Source organism: Strongylocentrotus purpuratus, unplaced genomic scaffold (assembly GCF_000002235.5).
Source record: "Strongylocentrotus purpuratus isolate Spur 01 unplaced genomic scaffold, Spur_5.0 spur5_scaffold_5, whole genome shotgun sequence".
Classification (NCBI taxonomy): domain Eukaryota; kingdom Metazoa; phylum Echinodermata; class Echinoidea; order Camarodonta; family Strongylocentrotidae; genus Strongylocentrotus; species Strongylocentrotus purpuratus.
This window is the reverse complement of record NW_022145611.1, coordinates 19456539-19480687: the sequence shown is the minus strand read 5'-3', so window position 1 is coordinate 19480687 and position 24149 is coordinate 19456539. Positions and strand designations below refer to the sequence as shown.

Genomic DNA, 24149 nt, shown 5'->3' with positions numbered 1-24149 from the left:
GTATTCATTTATACATACCCATTTCTATCGTGCCTGAGCAATACGAATACCAGATATATACCATTTTAAAAATTGTTCATATTTGACGTAACTTATCGGTGCTGCTTTTAGAATTATTCCATAAAATATACCAATGCTCCGATCCCGTAACTACCTGTTACCGCATAGCAAAGCTATTTTATTAACATGATAGATAGTTTGATATTGAATTTTTTAGATGTCAAATGGCTGGGGTGGAAATTTTATTATATCAAGTGTATTCGTACCGATATATTGGGGTCACAAGAACACGAACAGGAACTGGATAGGATTAAAACTGCAAGAGTGCATCAGAATGGCAGAAGATAGAGTGAAATGGAGAGATGCTGCAATCAACCTCCGAACCGGGAGAAGATACTTAGTTAGATAGATAGACAGATAGGGAACTGGGAGTGTAGTGAAAAAACATTCACACAGTTTTACGATTCAGAATTATAGTATTTCTTACCAAACAATTTACAAAGACATGAATAAGAATAGTGTAAATACACAACTTTGATTGAATACATGCAGAATTGATAAAATAAATATGATCACTGGTGATTACTTTAGAACAACTTAGAAACACAGGTTGAGTAAAACACAAGTAAATTCGATTTATGGTTCTCATCTTAACGTCGTGAATGAATATATTGAGACTAAAAATCATTGGAAAACTATAATGAACGAAGGTAGCAAATATTGCTTTAACAAATGTATCTTGCAATGACGTCTTTGTAAAGTCATGCTTATTTATCAGTCTTTAACATACATTATACCACATCAAGTAATTGGATAATTTTGAAAAACCTCCAAACTTTGAGCAGTATCCGAACCTAATAAAGAATCTAAATTAGTTTATAGTCACATTGATGTTTACCATATACCTAGAGGGTTCCCATTTTTGATTTCATAATCATTGAAGATAGTTCCAATAAATTTGTGGAGAGAGCTACTTATTTTTTTTTGTACATTTCCCGATATACATGATACACAATATTTTACTTTGTGAATACAATACTTCTGTATATACAGGCGCTATAAAGTTGCTATCTTATGAAAATAAATAACGATGGTTTAGGAGAGTTTCAAAACTGTACAATACCATGATTGAAACAATTCCATTTCAGCCAGACTGCATATTTCTTGTCATTCATGATTTTTATTATGTACATTTTACAACTTTTACCTCCTGGCAGCTATTAATTAAAAAGTGTACGTGTTTGCTTATCAAAATGGCGGTGGAATCAGGAAATTCTTAACATTTTTTCACGGAATACGTCTTTCTCATAGCAGTCATAGGTGACGATATCCTCCGGTGGTTGAATAATAGTCAGTTTTATATGTGTCAGGATTGAGGCACAATGCTCTTCCCGAATTTTAGTTCCATGTCTTAAATCATTGACATCTCATGTTCGATCAGTCGTCCGGTTTTAATGTACGCGTCGAAGTTGCGCTGTCAGAAGACGAACGGCCCTTCTTGTCAGTTTTGATGCAGACGTAGTGTATATTGAACCAGCCCTCGGGAACGGACTCGTCGATGACCGTGAATCCGCCTTCGGTCAGCGCAGCCGTGGCCTTCTCCCGTCCCCACATGTTGCCGAGCCCTTCCCCGCCGTCGGCCGACAGCGATACCGTCATGCAGTGAAAGAGACTGTTGGTGTAGAACGTGGAGGCAAACGGCATCGATAAGTTGTCGACGATGTCGGAACGGGCGTTAACCTCCAGGACAGACATGTGGCAATTGGGTTTGAGCACTTTCTGTATCTCTCGCAACACGACGCCCACATGTGCCATGTCATGCAGGGAATCGCTAGCGAGGACGTAGTCGAACTTGAACTCCCATTCGTCCGGCATTAAGTGGGCATCCATGATCTGGAAGTCGACGTTCTCTACCTCGGCGTCGATGGCGTAACCCTTGGCCTGTTGGATAGCGTAGCTGCAGATGTCGATTCCTATGAACCGTGAGTTAGGATACTGCTTGGCCATGAGAATAGATGCACCGCCTTCTCCACAACCAACGTCCAGAACTGTGATACCAGATTCTGTCAAACCAAAACATGAATTTTAAAGTTTGTTATTATCATTTACACATAAATAATACTAAATACGACATTCATGGAGACAGTTTTTTTTTATAAAAGAACATTGAATTACAGACATTTGAATTGCAAAATTAGAAATACATAGTTGATGCCATATCGCATAATTGTTGAAGGATCAATACAAAACAAATCATTGTATAGTGAACTACTTTACTCCCTGAATGTGTCGACTTCATAGACGACAGGTTAAAATACATCCGATAGAAGCAAATAAGTTCATGTACTACTATACTACTTCGATATAATATTTGCAAAGGATTACATGGACGAAAGGGAATAGAGTAGACAGAGAGAATTATGTGGTGTGTGTGTGTGTGTGTGTGTGTGGGTATGTGATAGGGGGTGGTTACATACCAAGTTTCTCCGTTAGACCAGGTACAGTTGGGAGGAAGCAGTTGACCAAGTTCTTGCCCCACCAGATATTGGAACACTGGCTCATGAACCCGTGGAATTTGTCGAAGTAATCATAAGGCACACCTGTACATCAAAGACAATCAATGGATTAACATTACAGTATAACACAAGACAGGTTTTAATTCTATAACAACGAAATTCATCAGTCTTTTTGGAAATACCTCATCATTACTTTGATACTTTCTTTTTCAGAAGGTTGAAATATCACCTAAAATATAGTTGAATGCAATATTTAGATACATGTATCATTGGTAAGACAGATTGACAAAACTAGAGAGAAAAATATAAGAAAGAGGGAGAAAAGAGGGAGAAAAGGGGAACTGAGAAAAAGAAAGAAGAATAAACAAGAAATACTGGGATTATAATATAGGCCTACATGGGAACTAAAACCTCTAAATCTTCAACCTATTAAGATACTTAGGAATATATGTACATGTAAATCTCCTTACTAAGAAATTAAATATATCGATTGTTTAAAGATGTATTTCGTCTAAAACCACTTGGAGAGATTTCATGATTAATAATTGTTAACACTGATGTAAATGTTTTGGGTACTTTTTCGAGAATGTCAACATGAGTCGTTTTTGTTTATGTATATCGTTAAAACCCTTCTTTCAATTATGAAATTGAAGATGCAATTGAAGATGAAATAGCCTACCTCGCGGACCATCTTTCCTAAAGCACTCGACGATATTCTCAAAGACTTGACTCTGCACGGGTAAGGCACACGCGAGAATGGCGAGTTCTTCTCCTGGCCCGTCTCGGCCGAGAAAGATGGCTCGGTGTGGCGGCAGAAAAAAGCGGTCTCTTCCTTCGACCTCGACGATTTGAGAAGTTAACATGGCACCAAGCCACTCACGAACATATCTGGAAGAACAAAAGGCAAAATGGATGAAGATCAAAAGCTCACTTCACGATTGTTTTATGATACACAATTATTATGTCTCTTTTTTCTTGATTCAATTACGAGCACTTTGTATATCTTTAACATTAATTCTATTTCATTTATACAAACAAAGAAAGTAAAAGAAAGGTAATTCGATAAAGAGCTTTTCTTGAAGGCGGGACTTTAAAAATATGACATCCGAATCAATATGTGATTTTTCTAAACCATATCAAATAATAAACGGATTTTTGTAAAAAAAAATGCACTTAGAAGATCCATAACAATAATTGTAGATGTGGCTTATGCATATATTCTGCGAGGGTAACCTTCTATATACAAAGGGAAGGATAGACCTTAAACACCCACAAAACCCTCACACTTCAACAAAAAATTAAGATGATAATAACAAACATCACATAAAGTTGAAATATATGTACAATCAAAGGCCAATACTGCTCAAGGCGAAATACTGAAACACAAATTGTTTCAAAGCAATCTTTGCGACGACAGGAAAATAACCGCGAATTATCTAAATCTGAACTAGCAGAAATGAAAACATAGAGGAGTTTCGACTACCAATTTAAAAAGATGGAGACATTAAAGAGAAGAAACTCATCAACCCCCTGACCGTCTTTCATCCTATTGATCCAAGTTCAAGGACATAGTAATTAGATTTCATTCGTTTTCAATGCATCGGTTTAATCTGGCCCTAAGGGGGAACGAGTATAAATCTGTAAAATTAGAAAACAGCATTTTGCCTTTACATTGCATGTATATACACGAAACCCCAAACGGACAATACCAGAAGGGGAGACGTTGAAAGGGGTGGAAGTAAATTGATAGCAAGAAAAAATGGGTTATACACAAGAGGGGACGCAGCCATAAAAGCTGGCTGCTCGTTTGGGGCATAGATTCCTTCAAGTTTTCTTTTTTTTCTTCTTTCAGGCTGGCAGGGCTAGGGCGGGAGTGAATTGGGGGCCAAATCTTATTCATTCAGGTGGGGTTAGTAGCGGTGCTTTTGTAGTCTATCGTTGCGAGAGCTGTCCATCAGTATTTTTCAAATGCAGATATTATATTGGTATTATTATTTTGTTTTCTTCTCAGATGCAGCTGCGACAAACTGTAGGAACATGCATCGAGATGATTTTTACACAATGAAAACAAACTTACACACTTCGCTCACCCATACAATAAAGAAAACTTCCAAATGCATTAGATTTCCTTGATAGAATATTTCCGCTTTCGGTACAACCCTCTATTTTGTGTGTTTTTTCAACCATACTGGCTTTGTTCAGCGTGCTTTTACATTATAGAGCACAATATTTTTTTCTTTCTTAATTACTATGTAGCATTGATGTTTCACACCTAAGATTTCATCCGCACCCAACAGTAGTTTAATTGTTCAATTTTCTTCGCATTCTTTTTCTGTCAACCGACGCAGGACTATTATATCCAATATAATTATATATAAATAGGTTTACAGATCCCTTAGCTACGAAGTATGAGTAAAAGGAGAATGCGTTTTTTCATGAAACAAATTACTACAATACACCCATGGCATGCATCAGAAAGGACACATTTTATTTTGGAGTACAAATTATGGGCAGATAATATATGAGCTCTCTTTTAAATTTTGTTGAGATAATTAATGGAAAACGTCTTTTAGAAGAAACTTCGATAGAATTGAAAGAAAGGCCTGTTTAAACTTCAACTAGCCGACAGGTGGATAAAATTGAAGGTATTTTTTCAAGTACAATCTGTGAGTTCAGTAAATTTCTAAGATAATTCCCCCTCCCCCCAAACAATTAAAAAAAAATTACACTAGCCTCTGTATACCACTGCGTCACCAGTTCAAACAAATCATCTCTCCAGTCTTATTGTTCTCAGAAAAATCATATTGAAAAGGTGGCATTGGGCATGCACAACAAATGGTTTGGGAGACTGAACATGTCCTATAATTCCATTTATAACAAAATTAATTTTAGAAAATATATGCATAAGTTACATCATAAAGAAGGCCTACATCCGATCGTTAACCTCCGTCACAATCTCTTCTACAGATATACTAATATCCCTGATGTCGAGCAGAATGTGTTTGTCGAGAACCTTTTGACAATACACACACTGATAAAGTCACAAAATGAAATTTAAACATACAGTATCGTTACACTAGAATCAAAAGATTCAATTTAAGCCTGCGGCATTTTTGGCAAACTTTACACGACCATAAAGCAAACGAGACTTGCCTTTTTGTATTCTGTGTTAGCATTACTAAATCGATAAGCAGTTTACAGGCTTTTCTCCTCTCGACTTAATTCCATTTGTTTAAATATTGAATATTCTTCGGTTTGGATTGAAATTGTTAGCGGAGCAAATAGCATTTCATATTTTTCGCCTCGGAAATGAAACGAAGAGAAATTTCAATACCTTGAAAGGATGATGATTGTTGGTGGTCTTTGAAAAAAATGTAAAGTGTGTAACTTCCATTCACTGAAACACACTGGTCTAGAGTTCGAAAGAAATGGTCGATGACCATAATAATCTCATACATGTACGGCTATCAGACGTAATTAACGGAATTGTGTCCAGGTGCGGTTCTTCTTTGGGTGGGAAGGGGAGATGTTCGATATGATTCTGGATTGTGCCTAATGTTAATACCGAAGAATTTTGTTAATGAATCTATAATTATGAATAAGGGCACATGGAGTTTCTTCTTTTTATGAGGTTGAATACAAATTGCGCTCTTCTTCATGGCCTGTCAGTCTGCCGGGTTGTCTCTCTCCACCTCTTTTTTTATTGTATTTTAAAGATTATATAATGAAATCAAGTCCTCTTATATTTTGAGGATCAATTATTATGGTTCTTTTTATGAAGTATATGGGAATATTCCTTCTTTTTAAAAAACGAAATTGTTTCATTCTTTTATTATAAATAGTAGCCCAGCTAATAATCTATCGAGTCTGCATCTTCGAGCTAACTTTATATAATATGATTAAGAATCCATACCTACGCAGTTCGTGTGCATCCTATAATTAAGGAGCAATTTCGTCTTTGTAAGTGCCCTTGAAGTCTATGCTGGTGTAAATCGCAGATTGTGCGACGTTATAATCACGAGTATTTATCTAACAGGCTTGCTCCGGAACACCCCCGGGGCACCGTCAAACCGCACCAAATTTCGTCTCTATTCATATCAATATACCCCCACCATTGTCATATCGAGGAGTATTTAGGGGCAGCTTGTTTGTCGGGGTTTATCAAATTCACCGCCGGCAATCTTTTTCCGTCTTCATTGATTATTTTCTTGTCGAACTGATGAAGAATTCGATAAACTATGCGAATGGATTATGAGAACAAGACCGCTCTAAATTTAGTTATAATGTATTTTATTATTCCAATGTAAAAGTTTTGATCCCATTGAAAGCGGTCAGGATGATTATGATATCGAATTGATGTATTTGCATGCGAAGCCCTTAACGATCTTGGTTAGAGACCGCGTTTTTTCTTCTTCTCGTTTTTCGTTTTGACAAACAGGAAGAATAACAACCATAAAATTGCCGAGATGATAAAGATATTTTGATCAAATCGTGACAACAGAATCGGTACATGTTAGAGTGACAGGCAGAAATATTATTTATTCAACTTTAAAAATCATTACGAAAGTCACGGACCGTCTGACTCGAATGGAAATTACTAACTATTGATTTTGTACGCCTAAGGCCATGTACCAAGATTAGGAAAACATCATAAAATACTCATTGTTACGAAATGGGCGATAGAGGAGCGATTACAAAATTTGATCAATTATGTCGTTTCTAGCTTACAAAACGCACTTTGGAAATAAAATATTGATACAAATTGCCATTTGATGAGTCCTTTTATCACAAGATCTGTATAAAACTTATTTCTGGATAGGCATGTGTTCGTTCGCTATCGTTACACTCAATCAAATTGACACTAATGGAAGAGTGCTGTCTCTCATTCGTTTAAGTTATATCGCAGATAGCAATCCTTCTATTATTACCTTGCAACAACTGCAAAACTTCATGGTAAAATCCGTAAAATTTGAGACATTTGTCAATTAAACTTAAATATATAACATACGATGAATGCGTTTTTAATCAGTTTTCAAGAGACCCTTTTCTGTATCGGCATGAACGATTATTTCACTTTTACTTCAAACACGTCAGGTCAATAAAAAGTATCCGTACGGTTTCAAATAGTTTGAATGGATCAAATCTTGAAAAATGGAGGAGTTGATAACCGAAGTATGATTTGGATATCTGTTGCACTTGTGAGATTAATTTTCTCAGACTCTCCTTTTACTTTATGCCTCGTGTTTCCTGTCAAACGCTCCGCTTTGGTCCTTCCTGTTTTCTCCTAAAAGGCTGATTCAACCTCTTTGGTATATAACCTTATCAATTCTGAAGCATTTCCATTGGCTTAAGATGAATGACAAAGATGTGAGCCTCTTATTATAAAGCCCCTTCCTTTTTAGTCAAAAACCACCACTGCGGCTTCCTGGACAAAAGAACGGGTAAAACCCTAGGACGTGAAGCCGAAAAACGTGGGCCTCACTTAGCCGTAACGCTTCGGTTGCTGTCCATCAGCGGACCGCTGATAAGAGGAAAACGAACAAAGACACTCCTCTCAATTTGTTAATCGCCATCAATGCCTTTCCCCGTGTGTCATAATCGGATGATTGGTGTATTAAAACCAACCAAAGGTAACAAGTCAATATGTCAATAATCAATTCTTCGTTTTGTGACAAACGTTACTTCCGAATTCCTTTCTCTTCTCATCTAAAGTAAGCTTGGAAACGACGAGTTTCATTGGCATTACATCACATATATTTTAGAAATAGGTGTAGTATTTCTAAACCCAAAATACCGCGTGTGTTTGAAAAAACAAACATATTTATTCAGATATTGAAGTAATCAATAAACATTCAAGCATTACTGGCCATTCTATAGGAAATTTTTCATTGTACCTGCTAAATTTAATGCAGTACAATAATCGTTTAGTGGATCGATTCACATCCTGAATGGGTCTAATTTTGCAAAAGCTTCCAATTTCTAAATTTCTGCATAAAAATATTCATTTTAAGCAAACTTTGTGTAGAGTTTCTGGATAATGGTAACTTCCCTTACCATCCTAATTTAACGCGCGCACACACACCCACAGCATACACACACACACACACACACACGCACGCATCCATCCGAATAAAGTACTATAGTTCCACCCATGCCGAACGTGCACCTTGCAGGACAAACAGAGTCATGCAAAGTTAACATTGTGAAATATTTTTAGCGCGACAGACAGACATCCAGCCCTCACTTTTTGTTCTATCAATCGATTTTCGATCAAAATATTCTATATTATTTTTTAATTTAGAAAAAGAAACCCAAAACACATTTTATGATATGAGTAATCCCTTGCTGTATTGTGTTAAATTGCTCTGAAACGTTTTGCCCCTTTTCCATAAAATGCATGGATAATTATTATTGTCACCTTTTTTTATCAGAAAAAGGAAATTAAAAGGACAAAGAATTAAACCCCACAACCAAAGGGATACTACGAAGTATATTCAGGCAGTTATGACATCATGATGACATTTTCATACTTTGATTCAATCAGCATTGTGTGATGGGGAAATTCGTTCTCAATCAATAGCTGACCTAATTAATTTTAATCAGCATATCAAATTTCTGGAAAGCGGCTTGACAAAATAACCATGACGTAAAATTATTACGTCATCACGGAATGTAATTTATCAACGCATCCGTGGTGCTCAGATTTTCATTAAGGGTTTTGAAATGATATACATAAGGACTATCAGCCCGCATAGTCATGAACTCACACACAAGCCGCCCTCACACTCACTGCAAAACACTCACGCCCAAACAATCTTATTCCAGGGCGCCACAGACAAGGTGTAACCAAAGGTCTGTCTTTCTGATCACAATATTACCTCAATGAAAGTGGAATCGTTATAGAAATCAACATTTTAAATGTTTATAATATAATTATAAAAGAATTAAATATTTTATCATTCTACATCCACATACATGTATCTGAAAACTAAGTGGACGTACAGAAAAATGTTAATTTCACTTGGCTTATTCGTCATTTTAAAATATCCATTGTATATAGGGCTTTTTGTAGAATGTTTTGCGAAATAAAATACATATTAATAATTCCATTATGATTTGCCACTTATTGTAATGACGCATAGAAAATAAACATTTCGCAACAGAATTACTAATTTTTTGAGAACAGCATTTTTAGCGACTCAGAACAGCCGCCCACTCTTATACTGAAAAACACCTGTATATGCACGGCAATAGTGAGGTAGGATTAAACTATTGGGGGGGGGGGGGGGTGAGATATTAATTCCGCCAGATTAGATCACAGATATGTGACAAAAATGACAATTAGTGAGCATGTCATTCAAAGGTCTAAATTCCACCAAATTCTGAACGAACAAAAGGGCAGCGATAACGAATCTGGATGATTCCTTCGAGTTACCGAGGCATGCATGTGGGATACATGCGAGAAGAGTTGTCTTTTTTGGTGAAAGATTAATACATAGTTAGTTATCGGATTTCATATGGTCTGATCCCGGCCTGGTCTGCTCTGTCAATACAGTCTGCTACATAATATTGCTATATATGACAATTGGCATGTCTGCAATATATTATTTCATAGGCTAATGCCGGAGCACATTTCTTCCTCTCATTCGAAGTGTTAAAATGTTGTAGCATCTTTATGCAAATCATCCTCAGAATAATTACGAGATTTAGGTCGTTCATTTTTTCTTTTTTTGTTGGTTAAAGCAACGAGGTTTAAAAAAAATTGGTTTGTGATGATTAAAAACAACACGAACAGAGGTTTGGGCGATATGATGAACCTTCAAGCCTACACCGTTTTCCAATTATGATCAATCATTTCATGATATGGACTGGAGATAAGTAAGTATATTTTAAGAAATCAGATATTGTTCCTTAAACATTGACCTCATCAAACTACCTAACACCCGAGCCCTCGTGGTCATGCTTTATCCGTCAAACAAGATGGCGCATTTATAGATTGCTTGAAACAATTTAAAGCCAATCGTTTAATTGGATATTCTTGATATAAACTCTTGACAATTTGTCACTTGTTACAGAATATGAATCATACATGTAGATCCCCATTCTCTCCTTTTCTTTTGACATGCAGCTTTGAACCTTTCCCAATTGAACGTGGTGCCACAAGATGTAATATATGCATATTAATGACGCCATTAACACTGAAACTCACATCAGTATACTATTCGCTCAACAAGTATAAGTGACGTCAGTTTGTGCTTTTAAATATTCACTTGATATACATGGCATAATGTAAAACTAGATTTCGTTAATGTCGGGAAAAGAGTTTACAATCATGTAGTTTGTAAAATTCACACCCACACTCACAAAAGCGCGGGAAAATGGCGCGAAGTGAACTTTCACCCACAAAAACGTACTCAAATATCAAACTTTTGTCTTTGTTCATAACAATGATGGGAAACGGCAACTGCATCCACCTGCATAGAAAGGAATGACATTTTGTTTAAGACCAAAGGACGTATCACACATTCTTTTAAAAAAAGTAGTCGGATTTTAAAATTTCATATTGTAGATTGAACAAGTTCTTCTATTTCAGAGAAAAATGAAGAAGATATTTTTGCTTGAAAAGACTAATCTAATCTCCAAAGAAAAGATTTTTTCTTAAATGGCCATCATGGTTAGCATGCTACCTGGTACAATTTGCAGAAAGTTTATTGAAAATGACTTTATGCCCTTGTGCAATGTCATGCTGTAACAAATTGATGATATCCCCAGTCAATCAGACGGAGTTGAAGCGCATCATAGTGTGACACCGTACCGTGGTTTGAAGCATGAGTAGTTCCATTTAACAATAAATACTACATCCCCGGTTGTATATTATTCACGAAGTCATTTTCCAATAAACCAACCCATTGATTTAGTTGAGAGCGTATTGTGGGAACATACATACAGACACGTTGCAAGTCAGTTTGCGTCAACGAATTAATTTCATTGTTGGCACGAGTCCGAATACTCGAGGACATTTTTTATATTTTACTAGTTTACTACTTCCTGACAATGAATCAAAAAACATACGACACAAAACAATTATCTCGATACTGTCTGGTAAGCACACTCCACTCGAAACTCCGGCATCATCACTTTTGCTTGTTGAATAAGTAGGGAGATTGTAATGAACTTCAGTCTTACCCTAACTATAATGTATGTGTTAGGTTCCAATGATGAAGTCTCGTTGGATTTAGCTGTTTAAATACATTTTCAATAGTCATTCTCTTGTGAAACTCTATTTTCATGATTTGAAACAGAAAAAAGGGCACTGGTAAAAATTGATTTTTCGTCGAAACTACGATCTTAACATTCCTTAAATCACTTTGTTTGAGCAGGCTGCGTCTCTAATCATCTTTGCCGTTTTCAGATATGATGACAACAATAATGAGAACAAAGATGTATGTGCGTATGATCCATTTAGGTTTGCGTGCGTGTAAATAAAACTATTGAAGAAAAAAGTGTGTATGTGTGTGTGTGCGTGTGCGCATGTGCGTGTCTGAATTGCTAAATGATAAAGCAAATTCAATAATTAGAAACAATCATATCAACCAATAGCGAGATAGACACAACTAAAAGACTAGGATGGCAGCATGAGAAGTGTGTGTGCGCGTGCGTGTGTGCGTGTATTGCTAAATGATAAAGCAAATTCAATAATTAGAAAAGATCATAACAACAAGTAGCGAAATAGACACAACTGAGAGACTAGGATGGCAGCATGAGAAGTATGTGCGCGTGTGCGTGTGGGTGTGTGTATTGCTAAACGATAGAGCAAATTCAACAATATTAGAAACAATCATAACAACCAATAGTGTAATAGATACAACTGAGAGCCTAGGATGGCATCACGAGAAGGAATACATTGTTTAAAAATCTCTTAAAGTGGGCTAGGGATGAAACATTGTACATACAAAATGTACATTTACATTTCGTGTATCAAATAGTTCTAAACGTTCTAAATTCGAAAAAGAATATTATTATGTATAGTTTAACAAAAAAATGTTTGCAAGACTGGTAACCCGCTTGAAAATCACTACTGTTGAAGAGCTACCATTTAAAATTTTACACGCAGTATAATGAAAATTATGCTGGCATATTTCCAAAAAACTTCAAATTCCAGACACCCGACAAATTCATCTTGTTCTCTTTGTAAACAAAGGACTAGAAAATGTATATGGTGGTATATAACTACTCCTCGTGATCAGTCGATGCTGTAGCCCCAATACGAGCCGGTACCTAGTCATCGATGAGTAGCCAAGCGATGAGGGTCCATTCACAACAGCCCAGCCCCCATTTCCGATATTTTACAAAATTATACGACGCAGAAGAGCAAGTATTCTTTGTTTTGTCGCTTTTGTTCACTTATACGGCAATGGAAAATTTCCCCCTCAAACGATTAAGTGGAAATTGATGTTCAGGCACTCAGGCGACAATGTCATTTTGAGTTACGAAAGCCAGCTCGAGTTTTATCCTCTCCTCTTCTCTTCAAGCCGTCACGGGTATTTAAATCATAAGAATGCAGGGCTGGTGTCTTCTTAATAGGGCCCCCTCAGGGGTTCATAAAAAAATCATTAATTTTTAATTGCTGCAAAGCGCTGAACAACGACTAGCAGAGTCTACCATTGTACCTGTTCTTATTTTGCTTCTATATTCGTCGTGTATAATATAGCTGACAGCAAGATATGTTAAATCGTCCATCCACTTCTTAAAGCCATTCTTCAGTAGCAGTCCTTTTGAATTCTACCATAATTACGTCCAGTAACAATAAGAGAACAAATAATCACGTTTTTTGTACCTCTGGGGATTTCAATTTGTAAACCCAGTTAAAATTCAACTAAAATACAATTACAAATGAGGTTTACGAGACGGTAATAGCTGTTCCATTATCAAAATGCAGACATATTTCCTATCGAAGCATTTGGCATTGTCAACACAGCATACGAAGTTGACTTGAATATGAAGATTGTTTATTGTTATCAATACAGGAAATTTGTCGTTAGGCAAAGACTGACATTATTAGGGTTCATTATGACGACTTTTTAAAATTCAATATAGGGAGTAAATATTGTTATGGAGAAGGAAAAAATATGATGGCGTAAGCTTACAGAAGTGCCTGTGCGGGGGTACTTATTTTGGTTGTTTTGCCAAATACTATTCCGGCATGGACAGTGCTGGAAGTGAAAAGAAACCGCAATAGTCCTCAATATGAATTCCTCAAATATTTGGAAGTACAATTTTTGCAACATCATTATCCACTGTCATCCCCATAGATAACCATCCAACTCGAACAACAAATTGGATCGCTTGTTTTTGCATTATTTACAATTCCATCTCTTTCATACGACCTACAGTATGATATTAATAAAATTACCTCCAAGTGAATTCTCAGCAATTTCTCGCTATAAAATTTATCAGGATAAGGATGATAACCTTCGCATTAATGTTTTGAAATATTCTAAAAAAAGACTTAGTATCTCAAGAAAAGTCAAGCAGTTTAAACGTCCAACGCTGTGCTCACTTTCTTCCTTACTGTACAATATAGGCCCATTATTGTTTTACATAAGCAATATTTCAGAAATAACCTGAATGCCAAACAAGATTGTATTAACAAGAAATGATGGCAATTTTCATTTTGTAGATCGTACTTTGGGCATGCCATCGCCAACATTCTCGTTTCATCCACCAGACCTTCAATCGAACCGGTAAGTGGGTGAAACTCGCAGATTATTTTCGTTGAGGGAACAGGAGTCAAACGTTTTCATGGTATCCCAGCTCCCATTAATAAGTATTATAACACGACATCCTAGAACCATTGCAAGACTTCATCGTGCAGTAAGATTAAACGGTTAAGCCGAGGATTTTTCAGCTTGACTTGATTTAAGAAGCTTGCAGAAATCTTATAAGAGAATGTCTATCAAGTGAAAAGGAGACAGAGAAATAATACCAATGGTCTCGATGCAATGCAGTATACGAACGCTTTCTATTTTATAGACACATCTTTTATATCTTTAATCTTGCTCTTTCACAACAAAAGTTTGGCGGGTAAGACAGGCTTTATTTTTTTTTGGTAAGAAGAATCGGAGGGGAGGAGTTCACTGAACGGAGTTTAGTAAGATCAAAAACCGCTTACTTTAAACAAACTGCAGTAGACAGACTCGCATTCCTTCTAGCCTTTCCAAATTATGCAATATTGATGGGTGGATATGTAGAAAGGGTATAATTATCTATGCAGCGAAGCAACATGTTCAGATCTATACACCCTGAATGGTATCATAGCAGTGCTCTAATTGAAAGCTAAAAATTGAACCGATAAGGGGATCAAGAGTGCACATTTATTTTGTCTCTCCTTGGGTTTCAAATTGGATTCCAATTTGCTGATATTGTATCGTTTCGGTGAAAATGATTATTTCTTTGCTTAAATCTGGCATTGTACATTGAAATTAAATCTCTGTTCAACCTTTCTTTGATACAGCAAAACAGAAAAAGGATAACTAGTTTTCTTTACGTAGAATGGGATTTAAAACAGAATAATGAGATTACTTTCATTAAAATCGCATTTATTTGATTCGTGTCAAAACAGATATAGACTTTCACTGCTTGCCTTTAATGACCTCTTGTGACCCTGCAAATTTTACCAGTATACTTCATGCATTTTGCTGTTGAAAATGAGAAAGAGAGAAGAAGAAGAAAACAATCACTGTGATCACCACTTCTTCTGTAACTGCATGGTTGCCAGTCTCTTCAACATTATATTTCCACAATCATCACTGATATTTTGTATTGTGTCTCATTATGAGATAATTTGTTGGGATGTATACTCATGGCATAAAAGATTTCCCTTGACAACATTTATGATAATGATGGTTAATGAGTTGAAATTTTGATCATGATCGCCATGGTCTAGATACTATATTCTTTCAGATCTTGTAGATTTACAGTATTTATCAACTAATTGAGACGAGACGACAGCCAGAATTTGAGAACTTCGCAATCGAGCCGATATTTTGTTGGCACATGAAACTCGGTGGGAGGTGACAACTCTGGTCGCAATGGAGATGACAGATAGACGAAATAGACACACCTTTCCAATGATTTTACCTTGATTTTTCTCTTTAAAAATCCCCTAAATTGAAAAGGACATGTGTGACAAGTGGGTCTCCAACTGTGCAGTGTACACAGTCAGTATAATCCAACGACACGGGACAAGACAATAGTGAGGAGCGCAAAATTTCATAAATGCAGTATTCTGAATGCAAAACAAATCTGATAGGGCCAAGGCCCTTCACAAATTTCAAGATCACTCTGTTGATATTGTCTGGTTGCAAGTGAGAGTATTGACAAATTAGACACTATTAATGGCGCTTCTAGAGTCTGGAAAAGTAGGCCGTGGTTCCTGAAGAAAAAAATAGTTGTCACAAACGCACGGGAAATTTGTGCCAACAGCACCTTGTGTAGAACGCCCTTTTCCCCTCAATGTGAAAGATAATTGACGACAGCCTTGATGCCTTCTTCACATAAGTCGTGTTTTGTGAGCATAACGAAACGAGGCGTTCGTAATGCGTTGATGTAACACCCAAAGCGCCCACTAAATTTCAAAATAGATCACACTGGTATATATATAGGCTTATTATCATTCATTTAATCGAGTGACAACAAGTTTTGTATTGACTTACAGATTCTCGACTTTTTCTAATTTATTGTCAGTCATGACTGTCAGTGAGGCGGAGTGTTGATATTGCCACAATTCAATATTTCTTCTTAATTACACCAAAATAAGTATACGTACTAGAAGCACGCCCCTCCCCCTCCGTCCCCTAAAAAAACAAATTTCTTTTTTAAAGAATGTCTTTCATTCTTCGGGAAGAATGAAAGACATATTGTTATTTTCATTGACTTTTACGAGAATATGTAGAGATGCTGAGTTATCAAACTGAAATATATTATGGCCCTCTATTAATATGAAAAGATTATGCAATTTTACGCACAATTGTCGTAAAAATGCGCGCACGTTGACCTTATTTCAAGTGCGCATCGTGGTGCGTCTCTCAGAATAAACCTGATACTTAAGGATGACCCTGAAAGCAAAAATCGGTCAATAATTCTCGAAACATGAAGATCAGACACTCCAATAAATATTACCATCTCAGTGGCGTATCCATCATAGGACATACCCGATGCACGCCCTCCTGTTTTCCAGACCGTTAAAAAAAAAAAAAGGATAAAATCATTACATTTTTAGAAGTTTGGACCATTTTGTCCATTAAGAATATCATCCTCTGAATATTGTAATCCAATTCATATATAATTTGTTCATACTAAAGATTTAGGGGGCCTCCCTTCAAAATGAAGTTAGTATAGACGCCTTTTCTTGATTGATAAAAGTTTTTTGTCCCCTTCTTCCTTATATAAGGGCCAGCAGTGTTCACAAACTAAAAACATCGTTCTCTGGATAATCTCTTGTTCTTGAAATACAAGGTGTCTTACTTAACTGGGATCATGGACATATTGGCGACAACCTGTACAACTATTTGTGTAGGTGAGAAATTTGGCAATCCTGTTCCTTGTTGTAGGTTGGCTTTCAAAAATAGGATCCACATACCATCGTGCCCCTTTACTACCAAATTTCCTTTCTGTTATGGTTGCAATGTTTTTCTTCTCTACTGCTTTTTGTGAAAATCGCTTCGACACACCTGCGAAATACAGACCACAAATAGTTTCCATCACCTCGTATTGAAATTAAATGAAAGCATTAGGTCAATATTTCCACGCATTGTGCTGTCAAATATTGTGTTGATATGGTATCAGATTTTTTTTCAAAACTGAGCGAGTCTCAATTGCCGTAACTTATGGAGGCTTTGTGAAGGCGACAAAAGACGCTGGCTCATGTCAATGAAAGGATTTTGGCACTAGTAAGGTACTTGTAGTGTATTGTAATATTTGATTGTGGGTGATTGTGTGGGGGAACACTAACCGTGCATGAGCGATGATAAAATGAACCTCAAATATAGGGGAAAGGAAAAAAAAATGTCATTATATCTTGTTAGATAATTAATTTTTCTACCACAATGCATTTCTTAATGTTGTCCATTAATCATCACCTTCACGCTGTGTACTGCGTTTCCTGGCAAATTAGTATCTATTATTCAGTTCACAAATATGTTTTGTAATCATTAATCATTTCGTTTAGTTATCTCAATAATACCAGCATATTTCCATCATCATGATGATTTGTAAGCAGATGTTATACTAGCCCAAAAAATCAAGCTATTTCATTCGGGGATACAGTTAACAACTTAATCATTCATACCCTTAGCAATTTTTGAATTGTTTTAAGTATGTGAAAATTTGATTTTTCTTGGTTTAAGTTTCTTGAGAACCTGACATATTAAGCTTCCATTTAAAATTATTCGCCTTTTATTCTTGAGATACGAAAAAATATCAAGTTTACAAGGGGTATGAATTTTTAGTTGTATATGTCCTGATGAGACTACGCCTGGCTTCACCGAATCCCTCCCCTGGTGGAGAGCGTCAAAGAAAAAATATGTTAAAAACCATGCAGACAAATTTTTTAATGTTCTACATACTGGTCTTTCATATTTTCTTCACTATACGTTACCAAATAAAGAAAAAACGTAGATATAATATTGATACAAACAAGTCATGTCTAATACGGTCACTGTTATATCGGGGATGGATCGGGAGGATGGTGGTATTGCTACATGTTCTCAAAGTCTTACAAAATACGCATTTTTACTTTGCAAAGTCGCAAAGATGATCTTATCTACTGAGGATCAAATAAAAGTTGACGTTTTCAAGATTAACAGATCGGTCCGTTGAAATAAAGTGATAGAACTTACAATAATAAATGGTAATTCTTACATATTCATGAACCCAATATTTAAGAAAAGAAGAAATAAAAGCTCCTTTTAAAAAGAAAGAAATGTAAACCTGTTTAAATCATTAGGACGTACATGGGCTAACCACACCATACACTTTTTCAATCTGTGAAATTATACCGTTTTCCATTATACCTTTGTAGCTCTTTTCAAACCCTCTTTGAAGAGACTGAAACGCAGTTTGTAGCAGGGTAGAAGCGTAGACTTATATCGACTTGATTATGATAGATTTACCTATTCTCATATATTTTTGTTGATTATCTTTATTCTCTACTTTTAAAACTTAAATTAAAAAAAAATCAAGTTCATTATAATAATATAATATAGTAGATGTCATTTCAGGGGAAGCGACCACATTAATCTACTCGAGATCAACACTATTTTAACGATGGATATTGATCAATACATTCGCGATATTATGAAGAAAAAATATCATAGCGTTTCCGCACGCTATATCCATGTCGTACATTCAATGAGTCATCAAGTTAGTATAGAATATGAACAAAATTGTGAGTAACAATATTGTTTCCTCCATGATATCCGTATTGCTATTGAGTTTCTGGGTAAACTGTTACTTCAGAGCTACAAGTAGGTACTACAATTCCGGCAATTTTTTTACTGGCACATATACATCTTTCACCTGCACACCTGGACATCCCCATGTCGCCACACACATGCACTCGCACACATCTGCAAGAATCTTCAGCAGTGAAGGAGGCAGATTATTTTGAAGAAGAAGAAGAAGAAGAAGAACTTCAAGGGTTTATATGAAATGGTAGCTCTGCATTTAAACTTTGTCTCCCTTAAAAGAAATAGACGTATGTATGCTTTTAAGAAAAAAAGCAGGTAACATACAACAAGAAATATTACCCCAAAAATGTATTTATGTAGGGAGGATTGAGATATATTATTTCAGTGTCTGTCATTTTCATTCAAACATTTACATCCGTTTCCAAAGTTATGATGTAAATCACAACTTTGGAAAAAAACATTTTTTACCGGATATGGTTTTGAAATGGGAATTATTCAAAGTGATAAATCACACATTTTCTGGTAATGGGAATGTTCATGACGTAAATAAATGGAGATCCGTGTCTTTCTGAAACGTGCTTCAAAATCAAGATTTTTGGCCAAATACAAGATGACTTTTGAATTGACCGTTTAATCAACTATCAGAAGAGATGAAGGTCTAGTAGTATACGGTAACTGATACGAGTGTTTGTTTGTTGTTATGTTAATATAGTGTAACCAGCTCAGAATGAAATGAAAGCATTACGATTCAAAATGCACAACATCACTTGATACAGATAGCTCCAAATATTCCAAGAAACATGTGGAATATTATTCACTTTTACCTGTGAACATTACCAACATCTACATGTAAATGACTTTACCATGTTAACCGCTACGAATAAAAACAAAAACATAAAATGGATTGGTTGATCATGATCCCTAAAGAAAAAGGCTTAGCGACCCTGACAAGATCTAACTTCCTGTAATCAAATTAGACTAATCTTAAGTTAAACCATGATAGCGGTACAAACAGTTATGGAATTGAACCTGTGTAAAAAAAACTAGACCTGGAATAAATTAATCTTGGAACTATTGGTACTCTGTTCCCCCACGAAATGGCGCTATGCCTATGCAGGCCTATCTCTTCGGATCTCGGGGTCTATGTTTAGATCTAAGTTAGAAAGAAGACAGACTCGATGGGTTGAAACACTGAACATGTGAAAGAAGGAGGCTGTGAGGAACAGCGAAGGTCAAGGTCAATGTCTACTTCTTCACTCATAACTTAGTTATTCTAAACATCGACGTTGAGACGGGCGTTGAGAATCAATGCTTACCTTTCTTTAAGCCCTGCTCTGTCGGCTATTTCTTGTGAAGTTTTGGGTTGTCCATGAAAGCTGCCCATGGCCTCGAATAATCCTGTCTGACGTCCAACAGCAATAGACAAGGTCAGAAAACCGGCGTTGATGGTCTGGGCCATACGATGACCGAAGGCCATGATTGTTTCCCCATCAGCACCTACTGGAGGACCTGCCGTCACCCCCGGCGGACCCGCAGCCATACCAGGCGGCATTTCTCGGGGCATGGACTCGGGCATGTTGCTGTTGATGGACACCGGTTTGCCGGGCAGCTGCGGGGGGAAAGAAGGTGGTACTTGCGCTGGTGATTTCAGCATGGTTAGGATACGGGTTTGCTGTTCCATAATGCTTATCAATTAATCGAAATTTCTTAAAGTTGAAATATTTGACCCGTTATCAAGCGATGAAGTGTACTACGTCTGGTTACAGTTTCAGATGAAATCAAACTAATTTTAGTTTAGCTTAATCACGTAACAGATTCAGCTCTATACTGTGCAGATTTTCTATGACTATGTTGACAGAAATTTACAACGTCATAATGCATTCTGATTGGATGATGAGTTTGTTCGCTCATGCGCGATCGATCGATCGAGCCCGCGCCCATGCAAACGCCAATAATGAGCTGACGTGCTATGTTCGCATATGTATGAAAGTTTCATTTCATTTTATCATTTTTAATTTTTATTCTAGAAATTGCAGCTCTTTCGTTATTACAGATTTAGAGGGCTATTATCGGGACAATATTAGACGGAAGCTTAAAATGTTAACCCCTTCGCACTCGTATTGCTACACTGATGGATTTGGGGGGGGGGGGGGTAAAACTTGCTGACAGATCTGAAAGAAGAACTCTTGTCACTGAGTCTTGGAAGATTGAAGATCACTTTGAGGCCTCGCATGACTGCTTTCCAAACTTTTGGAGATTTTGCTGTCATTGACCCGTGCTAACCTCACTGAGAATCTTCTAGTCGGGTTTCTAGTATAACATTCTTCTCTGATTTCGTGATTATATTTTGTTGTTCCAATTTTCGGCGGATGTCATTATCTTACCGACATATTGCTTTTTGAACTTCTTTATTGTATGTTAAATTTGTATAAAATAAAATTAAAATCAATATCTTATATACCTTCTCTTAGGTTGGAGATAACATGCTTGTAAGAAGTAAGGTTATCTATTATAAAGGGCCTTTGGCAGGGGCGGAACCAGTCGGCGGCAGGGGAGGGAGCCAAAGAAAGGGACTAATTCGTGAGAAAATATTTAGCGAAACAGCCACGCGGTGAATAAGCGGGGGGGGGGGGGGGGGGGGGCACTAATTTTTTGTTTGCCCCCGAAAATTTGAAAATTGCACCCCCCCCCCAGGGAAGGCCCTCCTCTGAATCTGCCACTGGCCATTTGATCAAATTTTCCTGCCCATTAGCTGTATAGCTGTGTTTTATTCATGATTTAAACGTGTTCATAATGATTGCCCAATTAACTGCGGAGATCAATATTCAGGATATGACTTAATTCAATCATTAAAAAAAAGGTGTATCTTTAAAATTTACAAACTAACTAATACGCTATATAATATATGCCGAATTCCTTGAGAAAAAGGCAATTGCTATATCATATAATCCATTCTGTCTTGACAGTGTTTTTTTCTTCATACTGCACTCCTTTTTTTACCGACTAATATCGATTTCGAAATTACAAGATTAATTTGGTTTATATACAAATTGCTTGTGATCAGAAAGTAGAGAATGGTGTTAAGTTCTATTAATGTTCTAGATAACTGTTGGTCAAGCACGATCTTTTTCGAATCGATATAATACCATGTAGGAGCAATAGCAGAATATGTACATTACTATTTTGGGGAGGGTGGATAGGGGAGAGGTAGTGACCCCATGGTGGCTAATGGGGCTTGGGATTCTTACATGCTTTTGCGGTTTTGCCTACATGTGCCTCGCCACTTTTTTGTTGGTTCCTTGAGATTCGCTACTGGTTGATACCAAACTTAAATTATATATTTTGTGTGGATGATTATTTTGATAGTACCAAAAAGCCAATATAGTTATCGTACTTTTTCAAGCGAATGACAAGAAGTTACATTATTGTTGTGTTTTTGAGCATGTACATTTGGATGATGGTTGTTTGTTGTTCTTAAGAATAAGTCATATAATATACAGCACTTTGTAGAAAATAATGTATGTAGAAAATGATGTGATTAACCGTCAGCTTACCCCTCCTATCACCATTGTGGGATTAAGTAGGGAGGTGAAACACCTATATAGCTCAGCTGAATTGACTTCCTTCCACTCATTATTGTGCCCCCAAAATAATCCACACACAGACAAAATAATTAAGTTCCATTCAGAGAAGGATTGCAAAGAAAACCACATTTTCAATTGGATTTAGAACAGTTGACCGACCACTGAACCTAGGAATATCTATAAGCGTAATTTAACCCCAAACGATGGATTGGGAGCAAGGTTATTTCATCAATTTTTGTGTGTCTTTTATGATTTTTTTCTAGGATATTATAATTTAGTATCAACAATTTTGACACCACTGTTGTATAATCGCAAACAAAAAATGATTGTGTTGGTTTTAGTAGTTATGTCATCAGTAGAAAGTATCTCTTTTTCTATGGACTTTTGAACCAATGATGAAATGACTAGGCTGGAGAAACATAATCTCATTCAAAATTGAACTTTTAAGATCAACTTATAAAAATCAAACAATTAGGATCGACCATTTAGGATCAACAACTGAGGATCAACCAATCATGACTGACCAATCAGGATCGACGAATAAGGATCAAGCAATAAAGATAGATCACTCAACATTGGCAATGATGGTTTTATGATGTTCGACCAATCGATATCAACAAATCAAGATCAAACAATCGGAGTCGGACCAGGGGACAACTCGGCCCAGGTACAAAAACGGTCAGTTTTTGCATGTTTAGGTTTAGGGTTAGGTTAAGGTTTAGGGTTAGGGTTAGGGTTAGGGTTAGGGTTAGGGTTAGAGTTAGGGTTAGAGGTAAAATGACAAAAAACGACAGTTTTTGCAGCTGGGCCGAGTTGTCCCCTGGTCCGAGTTAGCCCGGATCCAAACAATCACTCAGGTTCAACTATTCAGGATCGACCAGAAAGCAAAAAAAAAACAAGGACAAATATATCTTATATAGGCCTATGCATATAATTATAATCACTATTTTATCATACATAAACTAATAAAAAGTTAAAGACGTTAATATTCTTAACGATTGAACGCCGGTAGCACTCAACAAAAGTCAACATTCGCTAATTAGGATTGAAACTTTCATACTCAAGCAAAGTTTCTATTTCAGTGCGCTTAAAAGAAAACTTTTCTCACTTGCTTTTTTGTACTTTTCTACAAAAAAAAAAAAAATAATCGCATGGACGCGAGCAACATCCGAAAGACATTACTCCGATATCCCCCCTTAATTTCTTTTGCACTTTGAATAAGTTTGAAAACAGTTCCATTAATGCAAATTTTTTCAAAAGTGTTATAAAGTGCAATATGAATTAGAAAAAATGATACATGGAGGGGGAGGGATGCTTGTGTATGCTCGTGTTGAGTGTGTGCATCTTCCTCAAAAAGATTTTGAAATATTGATTAAAAACCGCCAAGAGACAATCATTGTGATTATAACATTGTTTTAAAGCAGTTTTATTGCATACTTAGTCAGGGCATGCAAGACATGTGGCACAAAGTTAGCTGGCTTCATTCCATGTTGGGTACGGCATTTTATTTGCACTCATACTTGCAGGCCAAGGTGGTCCGTATCATCACTCTTTGCTCTGGTGAAAGAAGAGAAAAAATG

The 24149-nt window shown here is 36.5% G+C and overlaps 1 protein-coding gene across 1 annotated transcript; it reads right to left on the bottom strand.

The window, feature by feature from the left end:
• Positions 1-325: 325 nt before the first annotated feature.
• LOC100893605 lies at positions 326-20844 on the bottom strand. The gene is made up of 4 exons (XM_003728362.3): positions 20302-20844; positions 3196-3404; positions 2478-2600; positions 326-2063 (listed from the first exon to the last, which is right to left on the bottom strand). The coding sequence occupies exons 1-4, from the start codon at positions 20664-20666 to the stop codon at positions 1438-1440; spliced, it is 1323 nt and encodes a 440-aa protein (XP_003728410.1). The 5' UTR covers positions 20667-20844; the 3' UTR covers positions 326-1437.
• Positions 20845-24149: the final 3305 nt, after the last annotated feature.

Coding starts and splice junctions, on each gene's coding strand:
- LOC100893605 (XM_003728362.3), bottom strand. CDS start 20,666: ATGGAACAGCAAACCCGTATCCTAACCATGCTGAAATCACCAGCGCAA. Junction 3,405..20,301: donor AGAGCAGGGCTTAAAGAAAG/GTAAGCATTGAT, acceptor TTGTTCTTCCAG/ATATGTTCGTGAGTGGCTTG. Junction 2,601..3,195: donor TAGGAAAGATGGTCCGCGAG/GTAGGCTATTTC, acceptor TTTGATGTACAG/GTGTGCCTTATGATTACTTC.